Source organism: Ptychodera flava, chromosome 7 (genome assembly GCF_041260155.1).
Source record: "Ptychodera flava strain L36383 chromosome 7, AS_Pfla_20210202, whole genome shotgun sequence".
NCBI lineage: Eukaryota > Metazoa > Hemichordata > Enteropneusta > Ptychoderidae > Ptychodera > Ptychodera flava.
Genome location: NC_091934.1, coordinates 24,381,959 through 24,408,725, shown reverse-complemented (window position 1 = coordinate 24,408,725; position 26,767 = coordinate 24,381,959). Strand labels below are relative to the sequence as shown.

General features: G+C 37.8%; 1 protein-coding gene across 1 annotated transcript; it reads right to left on the bottom strand.

Moving 5' to 3' along the window:
* Window positions 1–5,717: 5,717 nt before the first annotated feature.
* On the bottom strand, window positions 5,718–21,884 carry LOC139137080 (clotting factor C-like). The gene is made up of 7 exons (XM_070705047.1): window positions 21,708–21,884; window positions 15,442–15,629; window positions 14,812–14,977; window positions 12,673–12,849; window positions 11,605–11,909; window positions 10,887–11,211; window positions 5,718–7,766 (listed from the first exon to the last, which is right to left on the bottom strand). The coding sequence occupies exons 1-7, from the start codon at window positions 21,775–21,777 to the stop codon at window positions 7,570–7,572; spliced, it is 1,428 nt and encodes a 475-aa protein (XP_070561148.1). The 5' UTR covers window positions 21,778–21,884; the 3' UTR covers window positions 5,718–7,569.
* Between the last annotated feature and the right edge of the window lie 4,883 nt (window positions 21,885–26,767).

Below are 26,767 nucleotides of genomic sequence, written 5' to 3'. Positions count from 1 at the left end.
ACAAAGACATGAGTTGTGAGTGCTGGTGGCAGTATATGGGTGAGACCCAACATAAGACATTGAAAGCCGATTTTGTGCACTGCTGTAGTTTATTCACTTCGTCAATTGCTGGAGGTTTTATAATATAGTGTTTGTGACATCTTCAACTATTGATATTCACATTCTTCATTTACAATAGCAATGAAATATTGCATTTCATACATATTGAGTGATGAACAACTTTTATATGACAACGGTCAACACATACCGTTGGCATTGTAAAAAGGCAGCAAATGTGACAGAATTATTCTACAATAAATGTCAAACACGAAGTATTCAACATAATGTAACATTCTCAACAACCACAATGCTTGAGTAAATTTGCAAATACAACAAATAATAAAACATAATATTATAACAATATAAACCTGCATGACAAAAGTGAAAATTCGAAACAATAAGAAACAAAGCAGAACAAAATACGAACATTAATTCAAAATCGTTACAAGTTAACATTATAAATCAATCAGTTATTGCAAATTATTATCATTTTAACCTTTCTATGGAAAACTGCACCTCCTTCTTGCAACTTGATATCGTGCAGTACAGGTTATGGGTAGTGCTTCACATGACAAAGGTGCTGGGTTCAAGTCCAGGCAGAGTATTTGTTATAACGAAAAACATAGTAAAACTAATGATTAACTCCTTCTCTCCCTGAATGTGTAGTAAATGAACTGTTCCTTCCACACAGGTAATACGATGGCTGAGAAGACGTTGATAGAGTGGGGACAAAAATGGGTCACTGCTTTTCAGTCATTTCCCCCTAAGCCAATTTTTAGAACGTCCCCTTTGACCCCATTCCCATAGGTATACACGTCATTACTTATTGGCTTATACCACTTCTATAATGTTGGCGATAAGGATGTCGGATAGGAACGTTACACGACCCGAACGTGAAAAATCAACAAACTTAATCATCCTGTCATATCTATACTGAATTTCGACATCGTCGTAAACAACGCACCTCTTTACGGCAACAGCTTAGCGCTACCCGTTGATTTTTACGTAGGTCAGCGGAGCGGAAATTATTGCTCTGGCTCTCGAGAATGAACTTCGAGAAATAAAAACGATAAGCTTACACAACAGAAATAATATGCGGCATGCAGTGATCGTCACACCCTACGAGCACTGTGTACCCTCGAAAAACTCACCACGTTTATTAAACAATTCCCCCTTACAACATATTGTCAAAAGGCAGCGGACTTACAAGACCTATAAAACTGCATTACAAGATTTAGAGAATATACACACAAAAAATACTTGTGTGTACATCGTGGAGTTTCGACCGAGACTGAAGACAAAAGACCTTTACATCAATATATACGCATCACACCTCAATCAAATGAATTCTCTTACGTAACGAATAGATAGTAATTATGTGCTAATCTTCGAAACGCGTATAATTGTTCATTTCTGACAGAGGAGTCGGTAGGAAATAAAAATGTTCCGTAAAAAACATGCCTTTGAATTTCTTTATCCAGAATCATTAGTGGCCCGCCAAAGTCACTATCGCAGGAACCCGATACCCTATGGAAAATTATACATAATGTATGTAATATATGCAATGGCGATGACAGACTCTTATGTTTTCTTAAACAACAAAGAAGGTAAAAGGAGCGTTACATCTAAAACAGCCACATATATGTTTTAGAAAATAGTTCATCGTTTACTTCTGTTTATTTAGAGAATCATTCTAGGTAGCTGTATAAAAATACCAATCATAACAATGGAAACAGGCTGTCATTAGCCCAAATACCGAAGTTTTGAAATTGAATGTTTCATATGTTTAAAAAGGAATTATTCAATTACGAATGACGCCAAAGATGGCTTTCGGATGTCTTGAATTCTTATACAAGTACAGAATGCCGTTTCGGTGCAGTAATATTACAAAGGTGATTCACTTGAGGTCACCATTGCTACGCTTGTTACCTTTCGCCTAACGAACAATAACTCAAGAACTCATAAATAACACCATAGAATAATAATTATATTGATGAAGCAGTGTGAGAGGGTCTGGTCACGCATGATATCCATATGTACAGGGGATGATATGATGTGTTTAAATTCAAATGTATTCAAAGAACAATGTATATTACGGATATGTTTCTAGAATAATGTGAAGGAAGAGACAAGACCTTCTAGTATGTAACACCAAAGTATACGAATTAAACGGTGTTATCTTTGAGAAATTTGAGTAAATACCCTGTTGCTGTATCCTGATGGGAGACCGTGAGCTGTAATAGCATAGCACAGTAGAACGTTGATTATGTGAATGCTTAGAGAGCATTGTATTTGTTCGGATATGCGATCTTAGGGGGTTATGGATCTACTGCAGGATGCACGAAAAACACATAAACACACTTATTTTCGTAAACAATCACACAAAACTCATCCCACGAATTTTAATTTCTTAATTTTTTGCGGACTTGAAGACAGTTACAAAACAACGGATTCAAACAGCAAAAGAGAAATTACTTCACGGAACATTCACTTGTTCTATGCAGATACCGTATAGGGTAACTGAGTGAAAATCACGCATTGAACACAGACACAAGTCATTGTCTATAAACAGTCCCAATCACAAGGAAAGTTCATGTCAAGCATGGAATTGAACCTTGGCTTACTTTCTTCTAACTGCCTTTGGAAAGTATGACGTGATCGATGTCTGCTTCGGCCGTCTGATTTAAACTTCGCAACAGTAAAAGTTGCGTTGGCTCACAGCTCGAATCGGTTGAGCTTCCAACCACAACAAACAGCGTGAAAACATATAGGCAGTTTCACTGTTGCTTGGAATTGTTATGACGGGCTCGTTGTTCTTTATCATCATCATCATTGTTGTCTTCTACCGAATCAAAGTCTTTCGTCGACACATGTGCCGACTGTAGAATTTCTTCTTCGTTGAGTTTCAAAATTCTCGGGATGGTTATGATCTCCACAACATTCCTCTGTCGGAGACAAACGGGGTCGTGTTTAAAGACGATGCATCTGTTTTGCATTAATTCTTCATACCAAAGAATGTTTATGCTTATTACGGTTGAATTTTCATAATATAAATTTATACATAAATCTAAAGTGATAACGGTGTTATTTTATACCTTATATTGCGTCATGCAGTCGTAAAAATTCCAGAAATATGGTAACATCATACCATCAAAGTTGTCTTATGTGTAGTACATGTTTATCCGGACATGAACGTCGATGAAGACCCAGAGTAAATTAAATGACGAAAAATAATACAGTGTGTCCAAAGGTCGTCGTAGAATTTGTCTCAAGATTGACGAAACAGTGTGATTTCAGTGACAAAGGATCGAAAAAAATACCCTGTGTATGTAATTTCTGTGCAGGAGCGTACTATGTTCAACTTAGACACTTTTTGTTACAGAAACATTATTTTTTGCTTGTATTTATTGCTTATTTTCATGATTTCGGACATGCACTTTCTGAAGTTAAAGGCCATAAATGAAAAGAAAATATAATTTTTTCTGTTAACAAATGCATGTTTTCCCCCTTTATATCTGTATTAGAAATACCTTTCAATTATGCGATTATATGAGCCGTATTCTAATTACTGCCTTACTTACTTGGTTTACAGAATGTTTTCGTTCCGGACCAGGGCATTAGATTGGCACACGCAGGTATTCTGTCGTACCAGCTTGTGAAAGGCGTTGTAGGAATAAATTCACGTATGCTAAATCTAAATATTTCAAAATAACATTGAACCATCTATATAGACTAAGGAGGGAAAGAGTCGGTAAGTTTACTTTTATGCTAAACTGCGAATTTTGAAATACTAGTCCTGTAGTCATACTGTATCTTCAGTGCTTTTAAGATATTCAATATGCTTCAATCCGTAAGCTGGTTCTGCTTCAGAATCTCAAGAAAGGCTGAAATAACTATATTTGATCTATGCAGTTCGCAAAATTTTGCATAAATCGGGACTGCGGGGATGTTCGATGATTGATGACAAACTTTTTACGTTTTACATCGCAGCACTACATTCAGTAATGGATAGTGCTTACTGGGCTATAACCTGAAAGTGGATATTTCCAAAAATGATGACATGTATGATCTCTCCTTGTGGGGTTGAAGTCCTAAGTCAGCTAAATGAGGAATGTACGTGATTTAATATGGTTGGATAAACATTCGAAGGTCAACTCCCTCAGTCATCAAGCCATTGACGTCATAGACGAAAGCAGCAGTTGTCATAGCCAAAGCCAGGACCAGCAGTTTTTCAGGAGTGAAGAAACTACTATGAGTCACAAAAATATTACTTGCGCTACTCGATTGGCGTGATACTGTGGTGACTGCCACAGCCACAGGGCTACTTGAATAAAATGCTGTTTGCCGCCCTCATATCGTTAAGTTTCGGATGAGACGCGAAAATCTTTGTGATTTATTTTTTTTATGTGGCAAGAGGTATCAAGAAAATTAATTGCAGCTTATGAATGCAGGCATCGCGTTCATTTATTTTAAGAGTGCATAGCCTTGTAGGGTTTAATCGAATGGATTTATCACCTTCCTTCAGTGCCTATGAAATTTTCGTCGTTTCCCTGAGGAACAGCTCAAGAAACACTAGATCATCTGTTTGCTTAACGCAACAAAAATCTAAGCAGTTTAGCTCACCAGTGTCAAGAGTCAAGCATACTTCCAGATTAGGACCATCTGGCATGTACTCTTTCCCATGGTGTTCTGTTTTGCATTGACAGGTCAGAAAAAACGAACAGATAACATCATTTTGCCAGACATAATCATTCCCAATGAAGATGAGGAGAACCAAACTGACGTCATGGATGTTGCTTGTCAGCTGAGCTTTGCTAGGAATTTGCTTGAATTATACTAGCAGAGTTACAGGTTTGTTTTACACTGGTAATTTGACATTAAACTTTAGCAGTTCTATTGATAAATAAGAAATGATTTTGTGGAAAAAAATAAGTTAGAATTTATTAAAGATTTAAGTATATGTGGACGAAAATTCAAAAGAGTTAGACATAGAGAGAAACAATAGGTGTTTATTAAAATGCAGTAAGAACCATTGTGAAGCCAACGCAAGTGATCCCACTAGTGGTACTAATTGGTTCAGAGTGCTTGCAGCATAATAATAGGTCGCCAATCTGTCGGAATTAAGTCGAAATAGCCAAAACATGTATATCTACTGTACTTCTCTATACTGGACGGGTAAAATGAGGTTAAATGTCATCCAATTATTGGGGAAAGCATTCTGGTCGCATACTGGTCCATACCAAAAAAAAATCAAACCAATAGGCCAATTGATGGTCTAGGATGAGATATGCGCATTCAGGCGAACTTGACCCATGAACGTTCCTGAACCCACACAAAATAGCGAACTTGTTATCCTACAACGTAAAGCGTTATAATTGTCAGACATTGATGTAAGGATGTACTGTTAGTAACGAATTCGATCAATTGCATACATACAACGAATCAATTTATGGCCTCATGCAAGGACAACAATATGACAAAGTTCATTGTCAGTGCATCCGTCTCTATGCCCTAGTGCCTTTGATCGTCTAGCTGGTTGTCCGTCTGTCAGCTAATCCGCTAATTCGAAAAATGCTATTGAAAAACGCTACTGAAAAAGCTAATGGCAAATATTACCAGTAAACATGGTGTTTCAATGTCATTGTTTACAGATATAGCTTGCAAAAGGAAGAAATATTGCATAATTATGATTTGTCATTTATACTAATTAATTAAAGTATATAAACCATTAACGGTTCTAATGAATGTCTTTATTCAGTAGTTCTAGGCCATCGGCCCAGCATACTTAACATAGTAAGCAGAATAATACAAAAATGACAGGAAAATGATATTTACAAACACTCAGAATGATTGATTATCATTTATATCCTCTCTCACTTTCATAGCGTGAAAAGTGAAAGCGACGTTGCATTATATTTAAAACATCATGTGTCAGCAGAGAAATAAATTTTCTTTCTGTTGGTGGACTGAAATAATAACGAGGAATATTCTTTATCCTCAAGTTATCAAAAAAGTACAAAGTAATACAAAATAATATTCATTTATCCCCCGCAAACGCTGTAAATGCTGGACAAGGCCCCACATCACTGGTAGTGATGCTGTGCCCCGGCCAGCTACAACACCGGCGAAATTAAGGAATACCCAACTCATGTCTTTGTGGGTGAAATGGGCCACCAAATGGGTGACCATTTAATGAAAAACAAACATAGTACAAAACGCGTGACCTTACAATAACTAACCTACTTATACGTATGATAAAGTTGTAAAGGTGATATGCATCAATAGGCCACAAAATTGGTGTCCAATAAACTGTCACAAAAACAAATTCCCTTACAATGATTAACATGCTCATAACTGTGAAATACATAAAGTTGGACACAAAATTGGCGACCAATTAACAGTCTAACGAAGAATTCACCTACATATGTAACTCATTTAATCTTGTGCCAATCTTCTGGGGCGCCACAAGACACATCTTGTGTCGGCCTCACAAGAAGAAAGTCCACGTCACTGCAGTCCACGTCAGCAAACAATGGCTAGTCTTGATCGCTACGTTAACTTTTGCTGTGTTGAGAAACAGCAACTGTTACAATCCAATGTAGTTTGGGACAATGAATCAGAAGATATAAACCAAATTTTTTGAAACGTTATAAACTTTGCTCATGCTAATAGTTTGTTACAGGTATCTGCCAATGACGACAAACTGTGTCAATTTTGTGGCAAGAAATAATTCCATACTGCCCGGGGAAATACCATGCTTAGATCCCAAAATAATCAAATGGGGTAGACCTTCTGCTCCGACTTTCTAACCCTGACAACTAATATACAGCGTAAAGATCCTTTGACACATTTAATATAATATCACCTGACATTATGCAGGCTAACCATGTAGTGACCGCCTTGTTAGAAATGCTGCCAGAATTTGTCACAGACGGATTGAAAAAAAATTAAAGACGTCATAGGTAAGAAAATATTCCACTACGTATCATTTATTCATTCAAGGTAAGTCTACTAGAAATAAACAACTGAAATATTGAGGCACCCAAAATAAAATGCCTCCGACCAATGGAAAAATAAAAATTGATTTCTCTGTTTAAGACATGTCAAAGCAAAATTGACAAAAAGGGTAAGATAACGTCTATTGTAGTTTTAAACTCCGTGCTATTACTATTTTAACTGAAAATATATATGGATAGATAACGTCTATTGTAAGGGTAAGGGTAAGGGTAAGATAACGTCTATTGTAGTTTTAAACTCCGTGCTATTACTATTTTAACTGAAAATATATACTTGAGCTTGTAAAAACAATAAATGCAACCGGATGAATAACTGTGCTTACCTTCCTTACAAAAGAGATTATTATATTGCTTGCAAAGTTTTCTGCGACCTTGAACATCTTCTCGAAATGATATCACAAATATATTTTTTTAAGTGCAGGAAAAATACATTTGTAAAACAATATTCAGTGTCAAACGATTTCTTGAATAAAATCGTGAAGTCTTCAGGGCTTTCGATCATGCATCTTTCATCTCATGGCTGTATATCCGTGATTTCCTGAATCCATGGCGTGAAGTTACTGACATAAACGTATACGCCATAAGAGTCACGAACTGCACACTGCCCAGGACGCCCCCAAGAGACGATTCCGTACAAGTAATATCTTTGACTTTGTTCATCCTGAAGCATCAGTGGGCCGCCACTGTCACCATCGCAGGAATCAAAGCGTCCTGGAAATAATGGATAATGTTTTCGACGATTAAAGACTCCGATATTGTACGACTAAAATCAGATTAAAAATACCGTAATCTTTCAAATAGTCACACACCTTTGTTCAACAAAAAGGTTTGATTTTTACTCCTTTTCATTTTAGACAAACCGTCTTGTAACGGTGTCCAAACATGGCAATATGAGTGTAAAGAGAAAGTGATCATGACATAGAAGACAAGAGTTACGAAAGCTGAATCATCTGAAATTTGAACCTGAATATTTCATGTGCTCCGACAGAAATTAACTGATTACTTACAGGGTAAATGTTGTGTCCTGAAATTATACGTAAGATATTCTTATACAAATGTACCGTTTAGTCTAATGAACGGTGCGATATTTTTATAAGTTTATCACTGAATATCAACTCCTCTACGTCATGTGAAGAATGAAAGTGGTCTTGCGTCTAAGGAAGCTTAACATAGTACAAATGATGTTATGATACGCGACTGAAATAATTAAACATCCATTGCAAAAATTAAAACAAAAGCAGAGTCGGGACTTGTTCATTTTAGGCGTCAATATTTACTTGACTCACACACTAAAAACCATTATGGAGACCATGTGTTAGTTAACCCTTTAAAGCAAAATCTGAAATATTAGAGAAAGAAAAACGAGCAACACTATATGTTTGGTTATTATGTCTGTAATTCATAGTCCTTTCTGTTATGATGAGCGTACATCGAGGTACAGCAGAGAAATTGTGGTCATTTTGTTACATCAACCATTCTAATGCCAGTTACTTCCGCTGGTTGTACCATCACATGTACATGGTTGATGTGATTGCGCGAGAATACTTAACCTTGCAGTATAGTATCGTCACCTTTCGATATAGATTAAAGTTAAGCAATACTGCCACTGTTAGGTAAAAACAAGTTTCAAACAATTTTCAACAATATTTCAATCATGAAAAGATAAAATTCGTCCGAAATTTGGCGTCCACAACGTGAAACTGATAAGTGTTGGCGTGTATTGCTCGCTTTTTTATTATGAGCGCTGTGTTTATAATTTGCATTTGTGTATAATAAGATATGATGAGATGTGATATCATATATATTTACTCTCAAGACGGAGGAGATATTAACGCTCAAAGGTATTTATTCGTCCTCTTTCATAAACGTCCGAGACATACGTACTGATCGAAGTGATTCGTGTTTGCGGTACTTGTGTCCAGACATAAATCGTAGGTCATATTACATGTAGTCCTGTTTCAAAATGATCTACTATTTCCTAAAATATGTGCCGATCTATCTCTCAAGTCTCATTAGTATAATAATATTCACCTCAAGGTACGGTGATTGGCTGCGTTGAGATTTTCGTTGCCTCGTAATAGAGGGTTCTATATTTTTCCTGGAAAACATTGTAGCTATCAGTCATTCCGAATGTATGCAACAGGTACTTCATTCCATCACAACGGACAAATAGAGTTTACCTAGGTACATTTACTTGTTCAGATTGTGCATATTTATTTAGTCTGGACAAAAGTGTACCGATTCAACCTTAAGTGATATTTTGTATTTAAATGTGTTCTGAGCATGAATATCCTGGAGTACACATTTGCTGTGACCAGTCATAACATACCAATTGTTTATCTGTAGGGTTTGTGAACCATATTGTCATGGCAATCCCAACAGACAAAGGCTTATGTAACTGGCCTAATAACAATATACTGTAGTCTACACAGTAAAACTAGGCAAGGCACTCATTGGTTGATATTTATCACATGTTTGTCCCCCAAACCCTAACTTCAGTAGGGGCGGCAGCCGAGACAATCAGAACTGGTCGGGAGCTTAAGCTCTCCATTAAACGTGTGTGATTTTTGCTACTTTAGAGGAGACGAGACTTAAGTAAATCATGTGTTTATTATTCACTCAACCTATTCTGATCTCAGTGAATGAAAACGGCAGCAACCAAGATTGGGAGCGTGCAGTGAGTGTTCATCATGAGAGGAACTATTTCAAGTAATCCGAATGATTGGCGTGCGTGAGTCTGGGCTTCGATAGACCCTTATTGTGAAGCAAGAATTTTGGTCAGCGCTACCAACATTTCCAACCCTTAGACACGCTGAAGAAATCTACCAAAATATTATGCAACACTTCTAATGCAATACGACAGACTGTTTTTAATTTCCAAGCTATTGGACCTTAGCCAACAGCATACCCTGAATTATAACATACCAGCGCGCGAATGCAAATACAACGCTCTGATTGGTTCTGAAACTAGAAGGACATTTTGCATATTCATGATGTACCATGCTTGGTACTTTACTGTTGACTCGTTTTAAGTCTGGTTCCCTAGCCCATTTTCCCCGGTAGAGGGCGTGGGGAAAATAGGGTCCCCATTTATGCCCACGCCCTCTACCGGGGAAAATGGGTCAGGGAACCAGACTAACTCGTTTTAGCCTTGGACCCGTAACCGGATGTCAGGCGACCGGCGAATTGTTTTTACGTTCGTTGTGTTTTGTGTAGGGAACACACAAATGTAAATCACCCGATTTCTTGGCTTCTCCTTTTTCCCAATTTCCAGATTTTTAAGAAGTTAAGTCTACTGGGTCAAATGTTTTGAAATTCTCAAAACATGTTCTTTAAATGGCACAAAACAAAGCGACAGTATTGTCTAGCAATAAAGCTCTTACATTTTGAATAAGATGCATTTTAATTTTGCAATTCATGTTGTCTATCACTTTTTAGTGTCATTCTTTCCACCCATGCAATTTCAGAACAAGGATAGATAATGCACAATAAAATGATCATTTTTTTACATATATTCTTGTTTCAAGTAAAAGATTACATTTCAGAAAGTAGAGTCAAGTTTATGACTTAAATTATTAAGTTTTAAATCACTCTTTGCTGGGCACATAGGTTGATAGTACATTATTAAACTCACTAATTCTTTGAACTCTGATCCCTGCCAAACAAAGACATCATGCAGCGATCTAAACCTTCTCCCTGGGTTTCATAAACAAATTCAACCCAGCAGTCGGTAAAACAAATTAATGCACCACGTCAGGATCCTTTAAAAAGGAAAGTACATCTTTGATTTAACGAATTTCAGAGATAATATGCATCTTAAACATACTTTACCTGTTTGATACCCGGCGCAAAACATGTTATCGGTTACCACATAAGAACGATTATAAGCTTTAACACATGTTTGCTGACTCACTATCGGTACGTAAGTCTCCCTTAACACATCAGACGGCCTTCCATTTGAAGTCTTACCCCATCCTACAACCACTGCCAAATCTCCTTGGTCTGCTACACCATTGTCTGCATTGTTCAGTGGTAGACAGACTGGTCGTATGTACTTAGTGAATGCTACAGGAGTATCCAACTTCAAGAGTGCTATATCTGCGTCAAATGTCTGGGGATCGTTATGTGGGGAAATGATGATCTCTACAACATTCCTCTGTCGAACGCAAATACGATTAATTGTCAATTGAAAATAAATTATGAAACCGTCAAAAGGATATGCTACTTACGTCACCTTATCAGGTGTAACTTAGTAATATAAGAGTGAGATGTAATAAAATAAAATAAGAACAGCATTCTCTTAATTTGAGTGTATGGAATTGAGCGCGGATACGTTTAGAAGCAAGATGAAAATTTTCAAAAAGGATAATCTTTACTGAAGTTGCAACTGTTTCACAAAGAACGTCTGCGCGTTTTAAATACAATTTTAATACAGAAATGTATACGTAACATCAACAAAAGAAAACTGTTATATTATACATAATGGTACATCGCGCAGTCGTTCTAATTGAAGAAAAATTGTAACGGTTTGACATCAAGGTTGTCTTACGTATTGTACATATTCACGAGGACGTGAACGTCTGTGAAGACCCAGAGTAACATTAAATGACGCAAGAGGTAGAGTTTGTCCGAAGGTCTTTGATTTTGTATCCAGATTGACGACACAGTGTGCTGCTGTTACAACCCATTGTTTGTTGAGTAGAGATCCTCCGCAGATTGCATTCTTGATGCCATTGTTCGGAGAGTGAACTGACAAGAAAGCCGTCCATGGCCACGAACCTCGTTGAACACTACGTCCACCGAATATGCGAGAAGGAGATCTCGATCGTGGTGTTACGATAGGTGTACCACAGACTGAAAAAAAGGCTGTCAAATGTTATAAAACTTGCATTTCAACATTTGCTGAAAAATTGACTAATAAGAAACAAACTTCTTTGCCAGTCCCCCAAGGTGGGTTTGGCTTCAGGCCAAAGGGATAAAAAGATTGTTTTTTTTGAAATAATGGAGGGGTGAGAAGGAAGACAGTTCGGCATACGTCTATTAATCTTATTAATATGATATCATGAATAATTAAGCTGCTTTTATGGGAACACTATGGTTGGGGTTGTATTAAACACACCAACCTCCTAAAACGTAGAAAACCAGCACTTCAGAGAGGAATAAGCAAGACACGTACTCAGATTAGTACGCTTGATGACCAGAAACAAATGTATTTTCTAGCCTCTCAATGAATTTCTCGACCAAAATAACACAACAATATTTTCGGTCGTCAAGCTAAAGTTGAATGCATTATTTCAAGAGAGTTAATACGGTATGAAATAACTTAACATTCGGAAAACGCTAATCACTTTTCATCAGTCCGTAGTCAACATACAAACAAACTAACAATGTTCAATCCAAATTGATGTTGTTTGGGAAAAATCTTTTTAGCGTTTATGTATTTGTTGGCTATATTCAGATTTTCGGAAAAGAGACACGTGATTAAGAAAAGTCGTGTATGAAATGCTAAAAACATCTGCATATCATTTGCTTTCACTGTCAATATATCAAGATACGAGTGAAAAACGTACCTAACACGTATATATACAAGCCATATTTTGAAGAACGTTTTACTTACCCGGTTCACAATGTGGTTTTTTAGCGGACCAGGTTGCATTAGCCTGGCACATGCTCACATTTTGTCCAAGCAGTTCGAAAAAGGCGTTACAAGAATATATTATTATATTTGGGTATGTGAAGTTATCATTTGTAAAGTTACCATTATCAATTTCTTCTGGTCGACCGCAGGCAACACCTGTATATGAGAAGACAATTAAATATTCAATAAAAATGGAAAATCAAGGGTAAATGTTGAAAACATCTGCATAAACTAATTGGGGATAGGGTTAATGTTACAGTAAACAAATAAAGTTTATTTCTCTAAATTGAGAATTCTTAGGTATCTTACACATGATAACTCAAATGCAACTAAGATACTATCTTTTCTCTGTAAGTTGGTTCTGTTTCACATAAAAGGCTGATTTTCTGCTTAACTTGAAGTGTATCTCGAAATGATTGCTTTTCTTGTTTTTTGGTTATCATAAAAATAAGGAGTGAATATCATAAACTATGAAGTCTAGAAATAAATACTTTATTGTTTGTGCTCCTCGATTCCTACGTTCTTGAGGTAACTAACATGTGGTGCCTAAATTGAATTATTTCTCGCCGTTACGCAGGGATGGATATTTGGGTGAAGTTGGATCAATTTAAACAATTTTATGTACTTGAAAATTACATAGCGATAAGGCTTTGCTCCTTCGATGTCGCAACTTTGATCAATAAAGATAGTGACAGTTTTTTTACATATGTTGTTCCTCTGTATAAAATTCGCATACCCGTGTCTGGTCATCAAATTAACTTATTGCATTTCTTCCTAAACTTATTTAATGCCCGGCGATCATTGAATATTTCTTGTTTCGGTGAAATACAACTGTAGGATAAATGTTGTTTTATCTGGCTTTGAACAGTGAACTGATCCAGAGGTTTGAAAACTCTACCTATCGCAAATAAGAACAGCAACAATTGATTCGAACTGACGATTTATAATGAAATTAAATCTTGGAATTAAATCACTATAGCGCAGTAAAATGTCATTTTTACGTGCACCAAACAGTTTGGTCGCACTAGATTGAATTTATCTTCAGTTTTGACGCTGCTGCTGCTGCTGGCAAAAATCTATATCCCAATCATTTTATGTAAAAGCTTTATCTTTATTGTAACATATGTTGTGTTTTTAGGGAACACACTTCCTCGCTTTATGTTGTGCAATGAATGTTTGCGTTGTATCAAGTATGACAATATAAAGTATCACTTGTGCGCATGTAGTGTCTAGATAATAATCAATTTAATGCATTTTATGTAATGCAAAGACCATTTACGCACTCTTAAAAAAATGGTGTTATACCTTGCGAAATATGCTTCTTAAAACACTCTAGATCAGCTTTAAATTGAAAAATTATCTCAGCTGTCGTGGTCAACATTCATCTGTAGTCTACTATATTTTAACCAAATTTGTCATATTCAAAGGACGTAGATTGACACCGTATTCAACCCAATAATGAAAGAAGGCTATAAGTCTGGAGGGTGTCAAACAACATATGCATGAGTATACATTTGTCGCCCTTTTAAGAGCATTTTACACAAGATGGCAACGTACGTCCGAATAACTTGAATCAGATGCAGACACATAAAATTTATTTTATACAATTGATCAGTATGTAAACTTAAAGAAACAAAACATGTCAAGAAAACAGTTCCCTGTATGACAGCAAGTTCTACGTATGCTTTAGACATCATGTTCACTGCTGTTAAATGGGGTTAATTTGCCTATGTAATCAAACTAAGAAATATGGCTGTTGAAATGTAATTGAAATAGTACCACGTTCTCCTGGCGCTTTCTTTATTTTTTGATCACACATGCATCCGTAGTGCGTACATCAACATTTTTTGTTGATTCTCTGACAAATCGCATGTCTAGAAGATAAAACGATGAAGATGGTTCGCGATTGGATTGATACAGAATTTATGGCCTTGCAAACCGACATACAACAGTAGAATTTATCCACATTTGTCTGCGGTGTCGAGATGAAATGATATCACAGGTCTGTGACACCCGCCTGACATCGATAATGCAAGAAAATATATTGCAAGGCGAAGATTTTACATGTGCATAAGAAAAGGTTTCTTGGTTATGAGAATATGCTCGTTTAAGACGTACCTTTAACGTAATACCGTGAGATAAATGTATCTGGTTGCGGATGTAACGGCCAGGTTAGCTTGTACTTTAATTTCATGACGTTACCAGAGGATTGAATTGTTGCTGGTAAGTTGTTGGCGCTATTGTCTCCACACAAACTATCGAAAACACGCGTTCCTGTCGAAATCTGCCAAGTATAGCAAGGAGAAATGACAGTCAATGTAACAGCTGTACAAAATGGACATACAATGCCAAAGCACATTCAGATTCAATAATGATTCATAGAGAAGATCACGGATGACATCAGATGACGCTGCAGCCCTCAAAAGTGCTGATATGCCGCAAAAGGAATGAAGATTGTATAATCTGTTGGTTTTAGGTAGGTAGGGAGAGAGAGAGAGAGAGAGAGAGAGAGAGAGAGAGAGAGAGACTACGAGGACTCCATTACTTTCAGTGTGGATTCAATACTGATGGTAAATCTCTTATCATTCTTAATGTTTTCATACGATGTAAATTTTCGATTATGTACCTGGCAATCAATATTCCATGACCTTGTCGTCAAATTTGAAAATCAGAGTATTGTCATCGGACATTCCTATTTGTTATAAGTGTAATCTAAACGCTCACACTTCCAATCATCGTCGACCATACCTTCAAGCTCGCAGGGCAGACGTTTCCTGGAAGTATTCCACCAACTGCAAAGTGATCAAATTCCAGGTGGATGACGTACCCCATCTCTACCACAATTTCCCATTCCAATTCATAATATGATGCTGAATAATCAACGTATGGTGAAAGATGGATAACGCCGGTGCTTTCATTCATCACTCTGTATGGAGCTGGGAAGAAAAAACACATTAACATCCGGATAGATAACGAATGTTTCCTAGGCGGGTGATTTCATCAGTCTAGAACTTAAAGCAAGTGACTGGTTTAGTTTATCAGAAGATAAGAGGTCATTCAAATAAAGTGACTATTTATTAACCAACAAACGTGTTTTGTTCCGAAATATTTTGCGTCGGCGATAATTATTGTCAATGACCTGCTCTCCAGTCAACGTAACATTACATGAGCAACAAACGATATCCTTCATTAACTTTATAGTGAAATCGATATTTTTGCTTTGACACAACTCTGTCAGTCTCTATCATGACAGACCGGGCAAACTAGAACAGTGTAGCGCGTTGTCTTTGAAAATGTGGAATACTTCATTGCAGATAACTACTAAATCTGTTGATGGTCAACGTAGATGGTTTGAAGTTAAATGCATTAGGGTTGGCAGTTAAACAAGGTTTTGTTACGTAACGATGAAATGAAGGGGTGCAATGCCGAATATAAAGTTTAAGATGGTAATACTATGCAGATACCTGTTTATTTACACTCTTCATTTGTATTAATTGTAAGTTGATTTAGACATTTTGGGGGTTTTTTTATTCAATTTTTGCCTTGCATTTATTTACTTACTTCATTTTGTTATTTATTTTCCATTGCCTGATAGTTTTGCAGGTTTATTATTGGTTTGATAAAGGTTTTTTATAAACTTTTATATCATTTGTTGCATTTGCAGAGCTTATCAAAAGTGTGGTTATTAAGGATGTTATATTGAAAACTTCGTGTTGGGTACTTATTGTCGAATGTTGTCGTTTGTTGCTTTCACGATACAGAGAGATATGTGTTCACCTTTTGTCACAATGCAGCGAACATAAAAATTGTTTATCGCACAATATGTATGAAATTCAATATTTCATTGCTATTATTAATGAAAATGTGGCTTCATTGTAGAAGTAGTACAGACACAAAGTTATGACGTAGAAATCCTCGTATAAAAAAACAGACGCCTTGTAATTAAGGGACAGACTAACTGATAAGGTTCAAAATGTGAAGTTCCACTTTCTTTCAATCACTTTCACAATTTCCGACTGTTTAGGTTTTGTGTCGAGTGAAGCACAGTTGGAACCAGGAATTCGGGTCAGCTAAAATTTTCGGAACGGAGCGAGTGTAAGCGAGCGAAGTTCCGACAATTTGGTCAGCTGACCCCGACTCTGGCCCCTACTTCGCTTCACCCGACGCAAAACCAAGCAAATGAAGACCAGCACACATTTTAGGGTTAGGGTTAGTTAGTTCATATCATGACGGCAATGCTTCCGTCCCATTTAGGGTAGGCTATCACCTATCTCACATTTTATTCATCAGATTTGTTGTCATTTTCAAGCTGACGCTGACGGCAGTGGCCATATTGACCAATTTTCAATACTGCAGTTGCCAAAGATGGCACCCTGTTACGTAAGAGAAGTCAATGTTAATTCAAATGCAAACATCAATCAATATGACGGCCAAAAAAAATCTTTGTATTTTTTTCATTTTCATCGCTTCTTCTACAGACCAAAAATCACACCTGTAAATAAGTTCAAATTCTGTTATTAATTGGTTTGCTTTTTGTCGTGAAAGTGTTTCCTTTATATTTGCGACTATGCCTCTGAACAGATTGGTGGCCGAGCTGTATTGTGGAAATTTATGTACCAAAGGATTTAAAAATACCATCTATGCTGAATGCAAGTTCGGAAAGTCCAAATACAGCTGGGGTCGACACCGTCACAGACCACAGACAAAGAGAAAGACATACTAGCAACGGGTACTGTTCAAGGTTTGAACCGCTTACGTAAGCCCTCCATGTTCGCCTCGCCTTAGGTAGCTCCCGCCTCTCTTTCCGAAGAGTGCCAACCATGCGTCTTTTGGTAATTTCCGGATTTTCGCTAATTTTAAGCGAAAGTACGTTCGGCAAAGTTTATGTTGTCATGTGGTGCTGAGCGGAATTGGCGAGCTGGCAAAAACGGGAAAGTTTTGAGCTTCGGGAAAGTGACTTTAACCATTTTAAAAAATTCCTCTCACGTTTTATGAATATAAAATGAGTGTGTTTGAACCAAATTTGAAAGTCTTTTATCGATACTCTCTGGCTTAATTCAATGGTTTAGAGTCAGTCATGTCGTCCTTTAAAAGTTGGTCATGGAAGGACGCGTTTATGAAACTGCCGGCGTGTATGTTTTGATACGCATGAAGCAGTGTTTCTGCCCTGAGAGCACACAAAGTAAGTATGGTTGCTACGCGACTGGCAGCACGATGCCATCTCGTAGTACTTTTCGCATAATCTCCTGAAATTATCAACCACGAAAATAGTCTCCAAAAATCTAACAACTGTGAAGCTAATTTAATATGAAAAGGCCATAGTCTACCGAGACGCCCATGGAACAAAAGGCATGCCGTGTTGCTAGTCTGTCTTTCTATTTGTCTGTGCACAGACATAGGGATTTTGAAGTCATCGATCGCGCTATTTCGTTGTGGCTGCTTTTCAATTTCTGTTGACTGGCTTGATGTCAATGCTTTAACGATTTATTCGTTCAGGTTCCACAATCATTCTGATTAATGGAGGGCTTATTCTTCGTTTTGTAAGTCCCACCAGTTCTCGCATTTGACCGTTAATCATTCTCTTCGTTTTGTTGATCATCACACCTCAAATCATCACCATCATGGGAGGCATGTGTCTGCCAAATTTGTGGGTCAGTCTGACGAATAATGACAACGCAGAAGTTTACTGATTCAGGAGGCCGCCAGTGATGTGTGACATTTGTAATGCTCAAACTAGACTAACAAAAATTATTCCATGCTTGAGACAAAACATTGACCTGTCATAACACATTGGCAGCCGATTTTGTGACTTCTGTATTTAATTCACTGCTTCAATTGGTGGAATTTTCATAATGTCATTTTTGTGACATTTTCCACAATCATTTCCCGCTAAGTTTCAGAGCCCCCATTTCTAACTCTTACCCCTAGAATTTATCGCCTCTCTTAGAACGTAACCTTTGACCCATTTCCATAAGCACACACATGTTTGACGCCATAAGTTTGTGGCTATACCACTTGTAAAATGGTGTCGTGCATTCAACTTCTAGCTTGTACATCAGCGGCGACGGCCTCCCTCAGCAGTAAACTTTTGTATCATTTTATTAGTCATTAGACTCTCTCAAACATTTAACAAAATATGCTGTTATACCTGTGCTTGGTCGATGAAGGGGGCTATTAACTAAAAGGATAAAGAACTGAAATATGATGAACAAGTGACACTCACGCCTTGGCATTATCGCCAAACCGTTTCGGTCACATGAATTAATAAAGATAACTTGCAAATAAATCTGAAACCGTGGACCCACCTTCGATTGGCATGGAAATACATACCTTCCGTGGTGTTGGTGTGGGCGAAGGTACCAGGATTCACAATGAAAAGAATGATTGTTGGTCAAATGAGAGTACTAAGGACACTTAGACAACGAAAAATAAGCCCTCCATTGATCAGAAATAATTGTGGAACCCGGACAAACAAATCTATAAATCAAAGAAATTAAAGCATTTGCATCACTCTGGTCAACAGAAATTAAAAAGCCAGCGGTAGAATCGCCACACATGTCTCCGAAGACAAAATGACCGTCAGGAAGTCGATCCCGGCCGTATTTGGATCTATCAATTGCCACAATACAACCGGGCCACCAATCTGTTCGGAGGCGTGATCGCGAAGATAACAGCAACAAATGTCTTGACAAACATAGAACCAATTAATAACAGACTTTGAACTAATATAGGTGTGATTTTTGTCTGTAGAAGTAGTAATGCAAATCAAAATATACAAAGTTTTTTGGCCATCACATTATTGCTATTTGTATTTGAATGTACTTCCGGGCGTTACATAATAATGGCCGTCTTTGGCAAAAGCAGTATAGAAAAGGGGTCAATATTGCTGTTGGGGTCAGTTTGTATGTAGCAGCAAATTTTGGTGAAGATAATGATAGGTGATATTGTATCTAGAATGAGACAGAATTACTGGCCCGATGACATGTACTAATTAACCCTAACCTCGAAATGTGTGTTGATGTTCATTTACTTGATTTTGTGACGGGTGGAGGACAGTGCGAGCCAGGAGTTGGTGTTAGCCGATCAAAGTGTCGGAACTTCGCTCGCTTATGCTTGCTTCGTTTTGACAATTTGGTCAGGTAACCCCAACTCCTAGCCCCTCCGTGCTTCCCCCGACACAAAAACTAAGCAGTCGGTAATTGTCAATGTGATTGGAATAAATGTGGAAATTATTTTATTTTAACGATATTAGTAGTAAGTCAGTGCCCAAATTATTTTTATAGTACTTTGTGTACGGATATTTTGACGTCATCGCTTTCTGGCATACCAGTTCTTCTTCCTTGCCGAGAAGTTTAACTGGAAGACTGAGAATGGAAATCCTGAAACTCAACAATATCAAAATCTGAAAGTGGTGTTTCAGGAAAATCTAAGGACTGAGATTGAGTGAGTGAAGACGATGACGATGAAGTCGGATCAAAAGAAAACACAGGAGTTGAAGGCAGCGGAGGGGGGAGGCAGGGGTTCGTACCCAGTCTTCATTGGCAGGGACGACTGCAGCAGAATTATCACCTTACCGTGTCCTTTGATTTCAGTGGGATCACTGTTGTTACAGTGATCGTTCGTTTTCAGATTTTTCATCAACAGATATGACTTGGTGGATCGACTCTATTTGAACCCGATTGTTCCTAACAAAGCGAGTTGACGTTAATGTGTTACACACAGTTGAAGTGTTAAGGTGGCGTTTGTTCCTAACAAAGCGAGTTGACGTTAATGTGTTACACACAGTTGAAGTGTTAAGGTGGCGTTTACAAACACAGCATATTTTGCTCAACATCTCTTTATTATTCAGTTTTAAGTAATATGTTAACCCAACATTTGTGAAACACACCTCAACTGCATTGTGATAAAACTAACAGTGTTTCAAATGAAAGGAAACCAGTGGAAAACTTATGTACACACAAGAAACCTCAAAACTTCTTTCAAAAGTATGCTATAAAACAAAAGGAAGTATAGTATAAAAACTAAGACTACAAAATTGTGAGGGTCCCTTCCGTCAGGCAGACGGATTGCAAAGAGGGGAGGGGCAGTTGATGACCTAGAGCTATGGTCAGGCAACTGTCCAAAGTTGGATCCATCCTGCGAGGCCAAAAAATGTTGGAAATTGCAGAATTCTCGAGTAATAGGGGTCAGGATGGAATTAAACGCCAAGGTGAGGGACGAATGACCGAAGTGACCCAAGAAAGAGGGAACGTGTGGAGGCGCATCGTTATAGACATGTGACTCGAGTCCAGGGGATCACTGTGATGTGATACGAGCCTGGGGTTAGACTGGTGGGAACGGAACAGACGAACAGAACAGACAAGCATGTTCGGGGTATGACGGGCCAGGGGATCATGGTGACATACGAGCCTGGGAGGATTCATACAGGTGGAGAACAGAACAAACAGTGAAACATGCGTGATATGATATGAGCCTAGGGGCCAGACAGGCGGAGAATGGAACGGACACTGACAAACCCATGGGAGAGGCAGGTGACTCGAGCCCATGGGATAAAAGTGGTATGATATGAACCTGGTGGGGGTTAGACAGGCGGAAATGCAACTGACAGTGCAACATGTATGGGGTATAGACAGGTTACTGAATGTACCTAGGGGATTATTGTGATATGATAAGAGCCTGGGATGAGTCAGACAGGTGGAGAATGGAATATGGGTAAATACAGTAACCCAGTCCGGACTGATTGACTGACTGACTGACTGACTGACTGACTGACTGACTAACAAACAATCGAACAAACGTACGAACGAATTAGTTGGTTAGTGAACTAGCAAGTCTGTTCGGAGTAAAAGGATTACAGGAAGAAAGAGAAAGTCAATGGGGTTATATGTTTTACACCTGAAGGACATATAATGTTTTCAAAAAAAAAGTTTAAATATTTTTATAGTCCGAGCCATCACCTAATATGAATTTCGAGACTAAATGTGAGTTATGCTGATTTTCCAATGTCTACTTACGATAGCAGTGCGGTTGTACGCCAGTCCATGTCCCGTCTTCCTTACACAGTCTAGTCATCGACCCTTCCATGTAGTATCCATTATCACACCTGAACCAAACAAACTGATCGTAAGTGGAATTACGTCCAATAATACGACCGTTCACAGGTGCCTGTAGAGATCTGCATCTCGGTGCTGAATAGGGGTCTGAAAATATATGATCATTGTATTAAATCTTTTGTGTTTCTTCAAAGAGTGTCCTACATGATATATTTCGTGTTTTCTTTTAAATGCCCCTGTAACCATTTTCATGTAGCCGTAGCTTTGATTTTGATACTTTTGATTTCTGTATAATTTCGCCGCCTTTGATATTCGTTACGACTTGGCTCTACCAAATGCCGTAATGTTTACGCAAAACTTTTGCTCATTTTTCTATGTCGATGTTTTAGAATAAAAAATCACAATCACACTATTGTATGGAAGACTTCGGTACATATCTTGTTGTATTATCACGGGGAATATCGGAATGTACCTAATGTAAAACTTGTTTTAACCCAATTTTTACCTTTAAAGCCACAATAGATGCGTTTTTTGCATTATTTTCATGATTTTATTTTCAAACCAAAGTTGGTACGGGCAAATGTGTCAAGTGAAGGACGTGTATAGAAGTATCAATGCTCGCTGATTTGGACCATGCCTACACGTTTTAAAAGGTTAAATAATAAACGGATGCTGCAGTCATAAAATGGCGCCCCACGGAAAAGTACAAAAAACGAAGTATTTCCTGCACATGCACATCGTGATCATATCAGAAACAAGCATGATGCCAATTTGTTTGAATGCACAAAACACAATAAACACGATTGGAACTAATTTGGGATAATTGGATTTTCATATTTTTCAAATTTCTCAAAAGTGTTAGCTGCCGTATAGCTGAATGTTGCAATATTGCAAACTACTCATAAAACAAGTTTGTAACATTAAAAGAAAAAGCAGATGAGATTACATTTGTAGATTAAATCGACATTACTTCACCATCCAATTATCCCAAATTAGTTCCTTTCGTGTTGGGAGCCAACATTTTGTTTTTACGATCATTATTATCTCTGTCAAATGATTATTTTTTGAAAATGGCAGGAAATCTAAAATGATGTTAAAACGTTTGAATTTACATGCCACTTTCGAACACTTATGACATTGTTAAACACTTTTCAGTCTTTAATAGGTTCTATTCAAAGAAAACTCTTGGAAAACTTTGGATATTTTGTGATCGGTTTATTACACATTCGCAGCTATTGGGGCTTTAAGGAAAGGTTTTGAGATTGGATGACGTATTAGTCTAGTCGGAAGGTAGGGTTCCCATGCACCCCATGGATGTATTTTTTTAACCTACATTTTTGTAATCTTTAGGGTCTATATTTACGGCGCGCCAAATGTTTCAAAAATATTTATCGATTAAGTGCAAAAATAAACTGCCAATTCGGTCTCATCAGGAAGGAAATAAATAAGAAAAGTATAATTAAAAACAAAAGACAGAAATGTCATTTAATACTTCATTTTAACTTGAGAAAAAAATCTTTTAAGCGTAATTAGGAAATAAACAATTTTCAACGATTTGAAAAAGTCAAACATCCATACTTATTTACATACATACACGTATAATAGTTCGCGTAAAAGGTGCAATGAGTGCTGATTTTACAAAAAAAAGAAAAATATGTTTTACAGTGGTACGTCCACAAAATTCACAAGAAAATCACTAAAAATCACAACTACCACTCGGAAAAAATAGTACAAAAAATAAAAATGTGAACCACATACAGAAAATCATTTTAAAAGAATCAGACAAAAAAAGTCATGCATACATAAAATTATTTATGTACTTAAGAAAATTAAAAAGCACTACGTCTCATAATAAACGTATTATAGATAATCAAAATATAATATGAATCACCAGCCGCACAGTAAAGAGAGAAAATCGGAGAAAAAATTCGGCAGTGATGGCCCTAGACAAAAGTGGATCTCATCTACAAAAAAATACAATAAAATAAAATAAAAACGAAAAAAAATAAAAAACGCCATGAACAGAGATACAAAAAAAAACGCGTGGGCCTGTGGAAAGAAAAAACAAATGAGGACTCGCCACAGCAAAAAGAAAAAAAGAAAAAAGAAAAAAAAAAAAAAAAAAAAAAAAAAAAAAAAAAGAAAAAAAAAAAAAAAAAAAAAAAAAAAAAGAAAAAAAAGCACTCGCCACAGAAAAAAAACAACAAGCCCGAAATTACAATTATTTTATTCAAAAAACTCATGGTTCACGTTTCCTTCGATCGATGAATCCCCAACAGCGGGGAATCCGATCACCACATACTCCAATGTTTGACGAAATATTAATTGAGCATTTCAGTGATAACGTGACATCTTGAAAGCTAGCTCTGTTTGGCTTGGCCCTGCTCTACTTGAAACCATACTTGATGAAATGAAGTGGGCAATATCACCTAAAGAACGTCCAAGTTAACAGTGAATAGATCCAGAGAGTCAAGTTAACTGAGCCAATTTCAGGCAGTCCACAGGTCAGATCACGAGGCTCACCCATGACCCTTCATAGCAACACTGCGAACATATCGATGCCTTAGGTGCGGTATGGCATGGGAGCCCACTGCAGGCCTTCCACCGAGCCGCACTGTCATCGCCGTTTGGCCTACATTTCTACACAGTTTTATACGTGTGGTTAGATACAGCGCGTTCAAATACCACGATAATAAACCACCTCGTTGTTTGGTAATTCCTCGTCTATCCTCAAAGATCACCCAAATCATGATAAATTGAATAGTTTTGAAGAAATCTGCCGCGTGTTGAGAGAACGTCCATCGTTTTCCGTGTTCGACAAGACGAGCAACGCAACAAGCCTTTACTACGACTACGAGTATGGCGAGAGTGTCCGGCCTTCGCAACGCCAGACACTCACTATACTCGCAGGGCTAGACCAGCACATACACGACATGTCGATCCCCATTGCAGAAATCTTTATATCCACACAGTCCAATATATGGAGCTACAATATTTGTGCAGTAGCCTATACATAGCTCTGGGTGGCAGGGCTGTGAGTTACCGGCGTTATACGACCTGGCCGTATAACGCCGGTAACTCACAGCCTAGCCCTGCCACCCAGAGCTACAGTGTACAGAGAAATAGCGTTGATCAGCGTTTGTCAAATTTGCAAGTCGGGCGCGTTCGCGTTCTACATGTACTAGTGAAAACGTTGCCTCGAATTTAAACGGAGTGTTTCAGCCCGAGTATTTTTGCCTTTGCCACACTCCGTTTAGAGGCTAAACCCACGGTATACGTGTGTGGTTCGATATATAGCGGCCACATAGACGAGTATACAGAAGCGAGAAACAACCCTCGCTTCTGTATACTCGTCTATGGGGCGAATAGCTGAATAGCTCTCGAGCGACTGTGATAGCGGCCGCTGCTAGCTCTGCATGGCAGGACTATGTGTTACCGGCGTTATACGGGAGGCCGTGTCACGCCGGTAACACAAAGCCCTGCCATGCAGAACTAGGCCGCTGCGCGCTGCGTGGCCCACACGGCGGCCGCTGTGTATCGAATCACACGTAACCGTGGGCAAGCGGCTAGCCATCGTTTTGTTGGGGTTTGGGCACAGACTGTCTATGGTTTGGGAGAGGCGGCCCTACACTTTACAGCGAGGGGATCGCTGGTTGCCGGCGTGTAGGCCTACTGTACTCAGGGACCGCCGGCCGCTGGCTTACCATCTCGAGTGTACATTGGAGCGAGGGGACCGCCGGCAGCCGACGAACCACCACGAGTGTTTTGTCCACTTTTAACCAAAACTGGTAACTGTTTAATTAATATAGAGTGCGACGTGTCGGTAACTTGGACGTCCATGAGATGATATTGAAGACTAGAAGATGAGAGTTATCGCTGAAATACCCCAAATATCTTGTCCAACATCCGAGTGTGATAATCCAAAACCCTCTGGCATTAAACTGTAACAATCATGACGTTGACAATTATTCAATTTCATGTTTGGCTTTTTCTGCGGGGTGTCCCACTCTGTTTCTTTTCTCGAACGGGCCTCTTTTTTTCTACTGAGTTTTTTTTTTTTTTTTTTTTTTTTTTTTTTTTTGTAACCTCTTTTTTTTTTTTGTAACCTCGCTTTGGTTTTTTTTCCAAGCTGACCTCGTTTTGGTTTCTTTACAGTCTAAACGCCGGCGCGATCTCGGTCGACTTTTCAATTGTGATTCTCTTTCTTTTTTTAGTCAGACTTTTTTTAGTCAGACCTGATGGTGGTTCGTTTTGTTTTTTGGTAGTAGTGTATGTACTATTTGTGGTTTTGTTTTTAATCATTTCAATATTTTTTGTGTGTGTGCTTGATTTTTTTCCTTTTTTCCCTTATAATCAGCATTCATTGCACCTTTATTTCAAATACACGTGTATGTGTACGTCAATAAGTATGGGAGTGTGGTATTTCCAAATTTTTGAAAAGTTATCTTCTCATTACGGTTTAAAGAATATTTTACAATTAAGCATTACATAATATTCTGCCCTTTTTGCAATAATACTTTTCTCGTTTATTTTCTTCCGTAATTCCATCGAATTTTTATTTCAATCAAGAAAGACGGTTGGACGTCATCTTTATCTGCACAGACACATTCAAATAAATGACACGTATTTTCAAATGAATCTATTTTTATGAAAAGGTACATTAATAAAATGCAATGATATGGACGAAAGAACTTTTTCTTTATTATTCATACACGTTTAAAACTTTTTTAGAAAGAAAATTTGACAGTTTATTTTACTCTATGACGATAAATATTTTTGAAACATTTGGCGCGCCGTACTATATTTAATGAATTTGATGTTCCAAAAATCAAATAGTGTCCCATGGGGTTCATTTGGCGCCATCTGTGCCGCCATCTTGGCCACAATCTTGGATTTCAACAATGGGGTAGGGGTCACGTATTACCACTCGACGGAAACAGAAACAATAAAATACTATAAACGTTACATTTTTAAAAAGCCAAGATCATGGCCTATTCATTGATATATAACTCAATAGGGAT

Coding starts and splice junctions, on each gene's coding strand:
- LOC139137080 (XM_070705047.1), bottom strand. CDS start 21,777: ATGGAAGGGTCGATGACTAGACTGTGTAAGGAAGACGGGACATGGACT. Junction 14,978..15,441: donor TCTGCCCTGCGAGCTTGAAG/GTATGGTCGACG, acceptor TATACTTGGCAG/ATTTCGACAGGAACGCGTGT. Junction 12,850..14,811: donor CTCACGGTATTACGTTAAAG/GTACGTCTTAAA, acceptor TCTCATATACAG/GTGTTGCCTGCGGTCGACCA.